We start from the raw sequence: 12,013 nt of genomic DNA, 5'->3' as shown, positions 1-12,013 counted from the left end.
AATACAATTTAAGACTAGTATTCTTTTCTCTGGGAATAGATAAGAGGTACAATAATATCAGATGAGTCTGCATACATTTAATCCCAAGAATTAAGCAATGGGGAGAAATGAGGAAAGCAAGTGTATCATATCCTTTTCTGATTGTATGTATGACAGCTTTTGAGGATAATAGTTCCCATTTCTCTAGTCCCATTCTAGCTAAAATCTAGCTGCTATTCAAAAAGAAAAAAAAGAAAAGCTATGTAATCCAAACCATATCTATTTCCTGATTATATAATTAGAAATTACACATTTTACAATAGACGGGTTTCATCTCTTATGTCTAAGAGGTTTTTTAAGACAGTAAACTTGTTATCACAGTGTTCGTATTTTGAAGGCTTGACAGTTATTCCTTTTAAAATGTTACAGCTTTAAATCTGATTTTGAGACAGTTGACACCAAGAACTTCATAGATTCAGAAGAGAACAGAAAGCAGGTAATAAAAATGAGATCTCTTTGCCACATTAGAATTATAGCTGCTTTCACTTAATAAAATATGTATAGTTGTTTGGACTTGAATAATCTCTTGGTGACACTTCTTGCCTATGATGTAGCCAGTATAGAGACTACCTATTTACACATGGCTGTAGCTCTCTTTGAGTAGCCAGATGGATCCCGCCCAGTCTGGGAAATCATTTGTTGTTAACATTTTTTTCTAGATGGTTGGCTGGCTCTATAGATGAATAAATGAATAAAATACATTAAATATTGCTTTCAAAAATGTAGACTTGCATCACTGAAGGAGCCAGAAAAGCTATACAGAAGTTATTTTAGTTTTATGCCTGTATTTTTTTTAATTGCCACTGATTATATTATTGGAAATTATACATTGTATAAGAATAGATGGATATCATTCTCTCTTTTTTTAAAGATTTTATTTATTTATTCATGATAGACACAGAGAGAGAATGAGAGGCAGAAACACAGACAGGCACAGACATCAGGCTCCATGCAGGGAGCCTGATGTGAGACTCAATCCCAGGACTCTGGGATCATGCCCTGTGGCCAAAGGCAGACACTCAACTGCTGAGCCACCCAGGTGTCCCTGGATATCATTTTCTTAGATTTGCTTTTACTTTTTTCTAAACCATTAGGCTCTTTTTATATAGTGTTTATGTTTTGAATGTTTAACAGTCATTTCTTTTAAAATATTCTAGCTTAAAGTCTGATTTTCACATAAGCTGATTCTTTTTATTTTGGGGATATCAGTCATATACTTGTGTCCTCATTTAAATTTGTTTATAAAAACAGTTTGTCAATTAAAATGTCAAACATGGGGACGCTTGGGTGACCCATTCGGTTAAGCGTCTGCCTTGAGTTCAGGTTGTGATCCTGGAGTCCTGGGATCGAGCCCCATGGTCTGGCTGCCTAATAATCGGAGAGTCTGTTTGTCCCCCTCACTGTCTCTCCCCCACCCCATTCATGTGCGCTCTCTCCCCTCCCTGTCTCATGGATAAATAAGATCATTTTTTTCAAAAGTGTTTAAAAAGTAAAATGTCAAACAGATTTCAGACATAAAAGAATAAAATTTAATCACACTGAACTTCTTTCTTCTCTTTTGAATAGGGATAGAGAATTGTAGGTTTCCCTCTCAGCCATTAATACCTGTTTGACAGGAGGCCCTGCCATTAATACCTGCTTGACACGGAGCCCAAGGACAAATCACATCCTATGAAAGCTGAATTTTCGCATCTAGAAAAACTATTTAACGTATAGTATTGGTGGAAAGCATAAAATGGTATAGGTAAAGTGCCTAGCCTGAGAAGGGCTCAGTAAATGAAGGCTATGACTCACTTGAGAGGAAAACTGTTAGCTGTGTAGATAACTAAATAAAATAAAGCAGAAGTCCATTTCCATGAAATTGTGCTCCAAATGCTTATACATAACCCTGTGAGAAAATGGTGTGTCCCCTTACTCTATAATCTGTACCACCAGCAGTCTACTTGGGGAAGTTAGTAAGTATTAAGTGCAATAGACCAAATTTTAACAGCACTGTGCATAAATTAGCATTGTAAAGATTAATCTAACAGTGCAAGCAAATACTTGGCACAGTATGCAGCACCAGTAAGGATTCCATAAATACTTTTTATGGAAAGCTGCCATTATTTTTGTTTGTTAATATTACTGATCATACTGTCAGAGCTACCACTGCTTCTCCATATTTGATATATTGTCATTTGAAACAAATGGGCTATTTGAATTTCTGTTATCATGGTACATTTTTTTAATTCAGGGTTACTTAAAACTTACAAATTTGCTTCATTTTCTCTTTGTATAGTTTATTTATGATGATTCCTTAATGGATTTTAAATATCCCTTATTAAAATATGAGAAATAAGTTGTTTTACCTTGCTTTAAATAAATTTAAGAAAAGTCCCTGAGGGGCCCCTGGGTGGCTCAGTTGGCTAAAAGTTGGCGTCGAAACAAGTCATGTTCTCAGGGTTCTAGGATTGATCCCCACATCAGGCTCCCTGCTCAATGGGGGCCTGCTTCTCCCTCTGTGCCTTTCCCTCCTTTCCTCTTCCCCACCTCAAATAAATACAATCTTTAAAAAAAGAAGAAAAGAAAGAAGTCCTTGATTGGGTAGAAAATATATTCTGGAATAGCCTTTGTCGTAATAAGTCAGTCACTTTTATCTACAGGATATCTCCATTCTGTTTCCTTGACTTTTTTGAAGTTTGCTGTTTTACTTTATTTCTGCTTTCATAATGTATTTTTGAAGCAAAATAAAGATTTATTCTTCTCATTATATCTCCAGGCATCTAACTGTTTGACATATGATACCAAAGGAAAAATAAATCCTTTACCCCTACAAGAGCATGACTTACCGTGGGATGAGATCAAAGATGGCACTCTTCAGTGCTCCTCACCAAGGTAAACAGCTCACAGAAGTCCCTTCAACTGTCTAAACTGCTTTCCTGTCTAACAGACATATAATAATTGCAACATAAGTTCTGTTTTTAATTACCTGCACTCTAATTTATTTCAGTGTTATACAAATTTAACAGCAATGTTAGTTTCACTAAGGAAATTTTATGAATTAGGTACTCAATAAAAGTTTAAATGAATTCATTTTGCTAATTCATTAATAAAGAAAAGGCATACTGGCTTATATTATTTGCCAATGGTATTCTTATGGAAAAGGATTTTCCTGAGGCGCCTGAGTGGCTCAGTTCATTAAGTGTCCAACTCTTGATTTCATCTTGGGTTGTAATCTCAGGGTCGTGAGATCAAGCCCTGCACTGGGCTCTGAGCTGGGTATGGAGGCTGCTTAAGGCTTAATGTTCTCTCCCTCTCTCCCTCTCTCCCTCTGCTCCCTGCCCCCTTGCACAAGTGTACACATTCTCTCTCTCAAAAACAAAGAAAAAGGATTTTCCTGAAGACAAATCCTTTTAACAGTGATGCTAACTAATGTGGCAGAAATAATACTGTAAAACCTCATGATTTTAGGATTCATAATTCATGATTTTGAATATTCACCATGTGCTAGTGTTTTATCTGTCACTACTGTGTACTAGCAGTTTTTAAAAACTATGTGTCATATTTAGTAAATATGGAATATTACACCTAGATAAAAATGAGAGGTTAGCAAAAATGCCTTTGGTAGTTACAGCTGTCAAATGTATTTCCATTGTCAGAGATTATATATGAGATGAAGAAGGTGGAAATAAAGGACTGGAGATTAAAAAGAGGGCAAGAGGGCAGCCCGGGTGGCTCAGCAGTTTAGCGCCTGCCTTCAGCCCAGGGCGTGATCCTGGAGACCCTGAATCGAGTCCCACATCAGGCTCCCTGCATGGAGCCTGCTTCTCCCTCTGCCTGTGTCTCTGCCTCTCTCTCTCTGTCTTTCATGAATAAATAAATAAAATTTAAATAAATAAAAATAAAAAGAGGGCAAGAATGAGGTGTCATAGAGCAGACCGGAAGGCACACATGTGATTCCCTCCAAGCCCAGGTCCTCCCTAAGGCCCTTCCCAGGGAGACAGCACCTGCTAAGGCTGTGGGCAGTTCATTGCCAACCTCTTTTGTCTTGAAATTCATGATGCTTCAGTACTCATAACAAGATTTATAAGCTAACTCTTGAGTCACTCTGCAATTAATACAAAGAATGGCCTTAAGAAAGGAATATATAGGAGGATCCCTGGGTGGCTCAATGGTTTAGCGCCTGCCTTTGGCTCAGGACGCGATCCTGGAGTCCCGGGATCGAGTCCCACGTCAGGCTCCCGGCATGGAGCCTGCTTCTCCCTCCTCCTGTGTCTCTGCCTCTTTCTCTCTCTCTCTGTATCTATCATGAATAAAAATAAATAGATAAATCTTTAAAAAAAAAAGTTTTGGAGAAATGCTTATTAAAAAAGAAAAAGAAAGTAATATATATCTTTTCTAGTAGTTTGTCTAAAAGAAGTAAAGTAAAATATTTATAATTGAGAATACCTGAATTAAAAGATTGGAATTGGGACACCTGGGTGGCTCAGTAGTTGAGTGTCTGCCGTTGGCCCAGGCAAGGCATGATGCTGGAGTCCCGGGATCAACTCCCATATTGGGCTTCCTGTTGAAGCCTGCTTCTCCCTCTGCCTGTGTCTCTGCCTCTCTCTCTGTCTGTCTCTCATGAATAAATAAATAAAATGTTTAAAAAGAAAAAGATTGGAATTAACTAATGACATAACTAAATATTGACAAAATTTATCATAATAACCAGGCTTAAAACAGTTTTTCATAGGGAAATAACGTTTCCAGCATTATTTATATGCTAAGCTTAGTCAAAGTAAAAATTGTGTATACTAGGTAAGTGCTATAGTCCAGTTTGAAAAAGGATTGTGGGCAGCCCCATTGTCTCAGTGGTTTAGCTCCACCCTTGGGCCAGGGCGTGATCCTGGAGACCTGGGATCAAGTCCCACGTTGGGCTCCCCACATGGAGCCTGCTTCTCCCTCTGCCTGTGTCTCTGCCTATCTCTCTCTCTCTCTGTCTCTCATGAATAAATAAATCTTTAATTTAAAAAAAAAAAAAAGATTGTGAAAGTACCTGGTGGCTCAGTCAGTGAAGCATCTGACTCTTGATCTCAGCTCATGTCTTGTTCATAGGGTGGTGAGTTCAAGCCCTGCCCTGGACATGGAACTGAACGAACAAATGAATGAATGAAGTTAAATAGATAATTTCTGAATCTGTAATCAGAAGACTAGTTAAAAATATCTCTGTTATTTACTAACACACGACCTTGGCAAGTTATGCAACATTTCTGCCTCCTGGTGAACTCATAAGTTGGTGGGAAAAATAATACCTACCCAATATACCAGACAGGGTTATTCTGAATATTAGATCAGATCAGAGATAGGAGAGTACTTTAAAAATTCTAAAATATATTATTACTAATATATAACATTTTTGAGTACTTAATGCATGTCAGTCACTGTTTTGTTCAATTATAATTTTCTCTTTCCAGGGCAGTATGTCAGTATTCCCTGCAGCTTCCTCCAGAGAGAAAAATCTACTCTGAGTAAGAGCTTTTTGACCTCTTTATTTTGCTTAGTGGAAATCAAGAATTAAGAATCACACAACTGGGGATCCCTAGGTGGCGCAGCGGTTTGGCGCCTGCCTTTGGCCCAGGGCGCAATCCTGGAGACCCGGGATCAAATCCCACATCGGGATTGATGCTTCTTCCTCTGCCTATGTCTCTGCCTCTCTCTCTCTCTCTCTCTCTCTCTCTCTCTCTGTGACTATCATAAATAAATAAAAATTTTTTTTAAAAATCACACAACTATTATTAAAGAAGTCAGGACTGAACATTAATTCCTCTTATAACTAGCTTTGGAGTTCAGTTATAGAATATGCCTTAAATTTGAGAATGACCAGAATTTTCTGAAATAGCTGTCAATCACTTCATCTTTTTGTATCCAGGGGAAATTTGTCCCTAAGTTAATAATGCCTATTTTTTTTTTTTATGATTAGTACCCATAAAAATAAACAAGAATAACAAGTTTTAGAGAAATGCAGACTTTGGGTAGCTCAGGATACCCTTCCTCGAGGTTTCCAACCTCACCAGTTCTTTACAGATAGCATACTTCTAGATTTTCATGTTGTTTAGTTAAGCTACACTTTTTCAGGGAATATTCACCTAATTTTTAGTTTCATTTATTCTCAAACTTGCTGCTTAAATATTAGAGGCTGAGAATCATTTTGAAACTGTAACTTTTTATATAACATTTTAATCTTCTATTATCTAATTTTTTTATTAACTCTTTCCCTTATATTTACATAGAGTAATTGAGTGCTACTTACATTTTCTATCAATTCACTGATTTCAGCTAATTAAAATAAAATTTATAATAGTATTCAGTTTTCTTGTACTAGCTATTAAAATGTTATAAGATAAAGAAATGTGGGATGCCTAGGTGGCTCAACAGTTGAGCGCATCTGCCATTGGCTCAAGGCATGATCCCGGGATCCTGGGACTGAGTCCCTCATCAGGCTCCCTACAGGGAGCCTGCTTCTCCCTCTGCCTGTGTTTCTGCCTCTCTCTCTGTGTGTCTCTCATGGATAAATAAATGAAATCTTAAAAAAAAAAACAGGGGGGGTGATAAAGGAAATGTGCCCACATAATTGAAAATTGTCACTATATTTATATACACAAATTTCCCTACTAGCATATTTTTTCTCCTCTCTATACATTTTGAGAAAAAAAGAATAGTTTTTTCTTCTCAATAAATTCCACAACCTTCCAACCAGATGCTCTTCTAGGAGCAGAAGACGATTTCATAGTTGAAGTTCTTGCTTCTCTGGATTAGTTTCCTTTTTTCCCCTCCTATAAGTGCTGTCTGTGCACAGGACTCACACCTCTGCTGCTGGACACAATCAAGAATCAGAAGACCTGTAAAATGTTTGTCAAGAACACGCACCCCCCCCCCCAAGAGGTTCACATTTGGTTGCCCTTTTGCCCTTGGTTGCTCTGTTTTGTGTTTTGTTTGTTTTGTGTGTGTGTGTGTGTGTGTGTGTGTGTGTGTGTGTGTGTTGTTTTTGTTTGTTTGCTGTTTTTGTGTGTGTGTATTTTTTTATTGGAGTTCGATTTGCCAACATATAGCATAACACCCACTTTGCTGTTAATTCCTGCTTTTCTGTTAACAGTAGATGAATGCTATATACATCTATGAAATTTTACTTGATTAGGGAATATTTTCTCATCTTTATTTTTTTTTATTTTTTTTATTTTTTTTTTATTTTCTCATCTTTAAATAAATGTATGTTTGCATAATTTAAGAAGGTAGACATGTTTGTTTTATACAGTCCTCCTAATGTAAGATAGTGATACATTTGTCATATTAGAGGTATATATTTCTAAGTAGGTACTCGTGTTTCCTATAGTTTTCAGAGTAAGTAGGAAATAATTTCTATGCTGTGTACTGCTTTGTTTTCACAGTGAAGAAGAACTGTTGTATCTGAGTTTCATTGAAGATGTAACAGATGAAATTTTGAAACTTGGCTTATTTTCAAACAGGTTAGATTTTTTTACTTATATAAAGGTGTTTGAACAGTACATTAAATACTCTATTCTTAAAAAAAATACTCTTTTCTTTTCATGTTAATCTCTAACATCAGGAAATGAAAAATTACATTGCTTTCCGAGGGGGGCATTTTTTTTTTTAGATACTTGAGAGAGAGAGAGAGCATGCACAAACAGGGAGGAGCAGAGGAAGAAGGATAGGCAAACTCCACAGGGAGTGCAGAGCCCAATGCGGGGCTCAGTCTCACAATCCTGAGATTATGAGCTGAGCCAAAATCCAGAGTCAGGCACTTAACCAACTCAGACACCCAGGTGCCCCTTCAGGGGACATATTCTTATAATTGATAACAAATTGTAAGGAATGTTTAATTCATACCATATAAGGCAAGTTCACAGTTTGAGGGAATTTCAGAAGAGAATAGAGATTTTACTCATTTAAATACTGTTACTTCTCTTCTATGCAGAGAACAGATTGGTGGTTACCAGTTGTGGGGGAAAATGGGTAACGGTAGTCAAAAGGTAAAACTCCCAGTTATAAAATAAATAAGTCATGGGGGTAATGTACAGCCTGGCGACTATAGTTAATAGTACTGTGTTGCATATCTGAAAGTTGTGAGAAAGTAGTTCTTTAAAGTGCTCATCACAAGAAAAAAAATTATTTAACTGTGTGATGGATGCTAACTAGATTTATTTTGGTGATTATTTTACAATCTAAACAAATACTGAATCATGTTGTATGCCTTGCATTGATATAATGTATGTCAGTTATACCTCAATTTAAAAAATTCATTACGGGGGACGCCTGGGTGGCTTGGCGGTTGAGCATCTGCCTTCAGCCCAGGGCGTGCTCCTGGAGTCCTGGGATCAAGTCCCATATCAGGCTCCCTGCCTGGAGCCTGCTTCTCTCTCTGCCTGTGTCTGCCTCTGTGTGTGTGTGTCTCTCATGAATAAATAAATGAAATCTTCAAAAAAAAATTTATCGCAAGGTGCCTGGGTGGCACAGTCATTTGAGCATCTGACTCTTGGTTCCAGTTCAGGTTGTGATCTCTCAGGGTCATGGTATCAAGCGCCATGTCAGGCTCCCCACTTGGCATGGAGTCTACTTGAGAGTCTCTTTGCTCCTCCTGCTTGTACGCTCTCTGTCTCTCTCAAATCTTTAAAAAAAAAAAAAAATCTATCACAAAAAAAAAGTGATACTCATACTTGAAAGAGGTAAAATTGTCTTTATTTACAAACATTGTCATCCATGTAAAAAACCCAATCTACAAAAAAAAAAAGCAAATTATAACTACAAAACAAACATTATATCTTAGTTAATATAGACTAGTGAACTAAATTTTTGCTTATTTATGAGTATAGAGTTTCAAATTTGCAAGATGAAAAAGTTCTGTTGATCTGTTTCACAACAATGTGAATATATTTAACACTACTGAACTATACACTTAAAAATGGTTAAATGGTAAATTTTATATTATGTGGGTTTTTATACCATCACAACAAAATATTAAGATTCCAACTGCAGGGGATCCCTGCATGGCTCGGTGGTTTAGCACGCCTTCACCCTAAGGCATGATCCTCGAGTCCCAAGATCGAGTCCCACATCAGGCTCCCTACATGGAGCCTGCTTCTCCCTCTGCCTGTGTCTCTGCCTCTCTCTCTCTCTCTCTCTCTCTCTCTCTCTCTCTCTCTGTCTCTCATGAATAAATAAATAAAATCTTAAAAAAAAAATCCAACTGTAAATCAAAAAAATAAAGCACAGGTTGGAAGCAAAAATAAAAACAAAAAACATTTGCACAGAACATGTTTATTGTAGAAAAAAACTTAAAGTTTTCTTTTAGATTTTAAGGCTGTGTATTGCAGCATTTGCTATTAAAGCCCCAAAAAATGGAACCAACCCATATATTGAATAGTAATGGTTTGGTGGTTGCATAAATTGTTGAATATTTATAAGAGCAAGTTCTGTCCAGGGATTTAAAATGATATTTTAGAAGTGAATTTATTTATGCAGAAAAATGTTCAAAATAGGTGGTTGATGAGAGAAAACAAAATAGGTACCCAAATAGTATGTATTGTTTATAAAAGGTAGAATTCAGATTTCTTGGGCTTTTAAAAATTGCTAGCAGCTGGGTGGCTCACCTGGTTAAGTGTCCAACTCTTGGTTTCAGCTCAGGTCATGATCTCACACGTCCTGAAATCGAGTCCTGTGTCGGGCTCCCCGCTCAGCAGGAAGTCTGCTCGAGATTCTCTCTCCCCCTCTACTTCTGCCCCTGCCCCCACTGTGTGCATGCTCTCTCACTCTCTCTCTCTAAAATAAATAATCTTTAAAAAAAATGCTAAGTAATGCAGAACTACTAAATCTAAGATTGGCATACTTCATTGATAAAAAATTGTTAACAAAGGGCTTGTTTTTCAACAAAGGCATTGCTAAAATTCGTGTAATAACAAGACAAGCATAGTGTAGTTGAAAAAATACTTTGGAGCCAGACATGTCTGGGTTAAATTTCCTTCGTGGCTTGTAACCTTAGAGGAGAGGAAATCATCATCTTAGATAATTTTCTCATCTTTAAAATGATCTTCATGATACCTTTCTCTCCCAGTATAGGTCATGATTAGAGGTATAATGATTGTCAAGCACAAATGTCTAGTGGTACCTATTTAGTGATAGTTTCTAGGTTATTGTGTGGATTTACCACCAGTAGAATTTTTTTCAATTATAATTCAGGAAGCATTGTAAAATAACTCTTTATAAGAGAATTTTCTTTAGGGTTTGGTTTGAAGGGTTTGTGTATGTGAAAGAGAAGAAGGGTGGGGGCTTTTGGTGTTTGCATATGTGTGTGAGAGAAAAAAAGAATACTTTTGGTGTGTGGAAGGGGTATTGTTGGATCTCATTTAAAATATTTTCACAGAAATGTAAGTGGTATGTTATCTTTCAGAAACAATGGCATCTGTTCAATATAACTTAAACAAAAACAAAAGCCATACTAGCTTCCAAATTGCAGAACTTGACAGAACAGGGAAGGATTAGTGTTTGGCTTTGGAAAGAAAAAGCAGAACCTAAAAAATATTTTCCAGCCTTTAGTAGTCTTGTTATTTATTGTATGGCTATTTTGTATTTAGTTGGTTTTCTGATTTTGAGACATTTAACATTTCTATTTATTATTTTTAGGTTTTTAGAACGACTGTTTGAGCGACATATAAAAGAAAATAAACATCATTTGGAGGAGGTTTGTCTTTCTTTAGACATTCATTAGAAAAATTCTAGTATGGAAAGAATCTTAAAGTTTTTCCATAGCCTCGAAGAATGCATTTTAAAAGCAAGGGCTATTTTTCCCTTGTACCTTTTGTGTGTAGGGGTGGGGTGGGGGGAGGGGAATGTGGGTGAAAGAAGCATTAATCCTGCTGAGTTGAGCAGCACTGCAGACAAAAGTAATTCAGTTTGTCTCATTTAATTAATGTAATTATTCTTAATCCTAGGGGAAAATGCGCCACCTGCTGCATATCCTGAAGGTGGACTTGGGCTGCACATCCAGAGAAAACTCAGTAAAGCTGGATGATCTTGATATGCTGGATTTACATGATTTTGAACAGGCTGAGAATTCAGAAGAAAATGAATTTAAAAATAAACACGACACCGCAATTCAACAGGAACGTCAAGAATACCAAAAAGCTTTGGATATGTTATTGTCTATACCAAAGGATGAGAATGAGAGACTCTCTTCACCAAATGAATTTTTCCTACCCGTCTATAAATCAAAGTATTCAGAAGGGGTCATAATTCAGCAAGTGAATGATGAAACAAATCTTGGACCTTCTTCCTGGGATGAAAAAAATCCAAGTGTCTCAGACAGCTTAACAGACCAAGAGACCTCTGTGAACGTCATTGAAGGGGACAGTGACAGTGAAAAGGTGGAGCCTTCGAATGAATTATGTTGTCTTAGCACAGAACTCTCCCCAGCTCTTCAGTTTCACAGTGTCCAGGGTGACAACAGTCATAACATGGAAGGACCAACTCTTAAAATCATGGAAATGAGCATTGAGGACTGACCTTAGGATGTTTGATCTTCATCAATAAATATCCCAAATGGCCAGTAACTCAATATTCCTTTTCCTCTATTTTATTGTTTTATATATTAGGATTTCTGTATTTGCTTTCTATGCTAATAAATTAGCAGCTTAAAACTACACACATGTATTATTTATCCCACAATTTCTGTGGCTCAGGAGTCTAGGCACAACTTAAATGTGTCTGCTCTGGATCTCTCAAGGCCATAATCCAGGTGTTATTTGGGGCTATGGTCTCATCTGGAGGCTTGATTGGGACAAGAATCTGCTTCCAAACTCTCTTCAGGTTGTTGGAAAAATTCCTTTCCCTGTAGCTGTGACTCTAAGGGCTTCAATTTTTTGCTGGCCATTGGCCACTGGCTGCCCTCAGCTTCTAGAGGCTGCCCTCTCTTCCCTACCACTTGGCCCTCTCTGTAAGCAAC

At 37.2% G+C, this 12,013-nt stretch overlaps 1 protein-coding gene across 5 annotated transcripts in view; it reads left to right on the top strand.

The window, feature by feature from the left end:
• The window catches only part of SPATA7 (spermatogenesis associated 7), a 39,815-nt gene extending 28,102 nt beyond the window's left edge, over positions 1 to 11,713 (top strand). For all 5 annotated transcript variants that reach the window (XM_041759594.1, XM_041759593.1, XM_041759592.1 and 2 more), the window contains 6 exons: positions 409 to 475; positions 2,798 to 2,913; positions 5,475 to 5,528; positions 7,446 to 7,523; positions 10,696 to 10,753; positions 11,004 to 11,713. In XM_041759594.1, the coding sequence (XP_041615528.1) occupies positions 409 to 475; positions 2,798 to 2,913; positions 5,475 to 5,528; positions 7,446 to 7,523; positions 10,696 to 10,753; positions 11,004 to 11,573 (943 nt within the window). In that variant the 3' untranslated portion in view covers positions 11,574 to 11,713. The remainder of the gene's footprint in view (positions 1 to 408; positions 476 to 2,797; positions 2,914 to 5,474; positions 5,529 to 7,445; positions 7,524 to 10,695; positions 10,754 to 11,003) is intronic.
• The last annotated feature ends 300 nt before the right edge of the window (positions 11,714 to 12,013 follow it).

This window comes from Vulpes lagopus, chromosome 6, assembly GCF_018345385.1.
Source record: "Vulpes lagopus strain Blue_001 chromosome 6, ASM1834538v1, whole genome shotgun sequence".
NCBI lineage: Eukaryota > Metazoa > Chordata > Mammalia > Carnivora > Canidae > Vulpes > Vulpes lagopus.
Note: the sequence above shows the minus strand (reverse complement) of the source record. Positions and strands in the feature narration are given on the sequence as shown.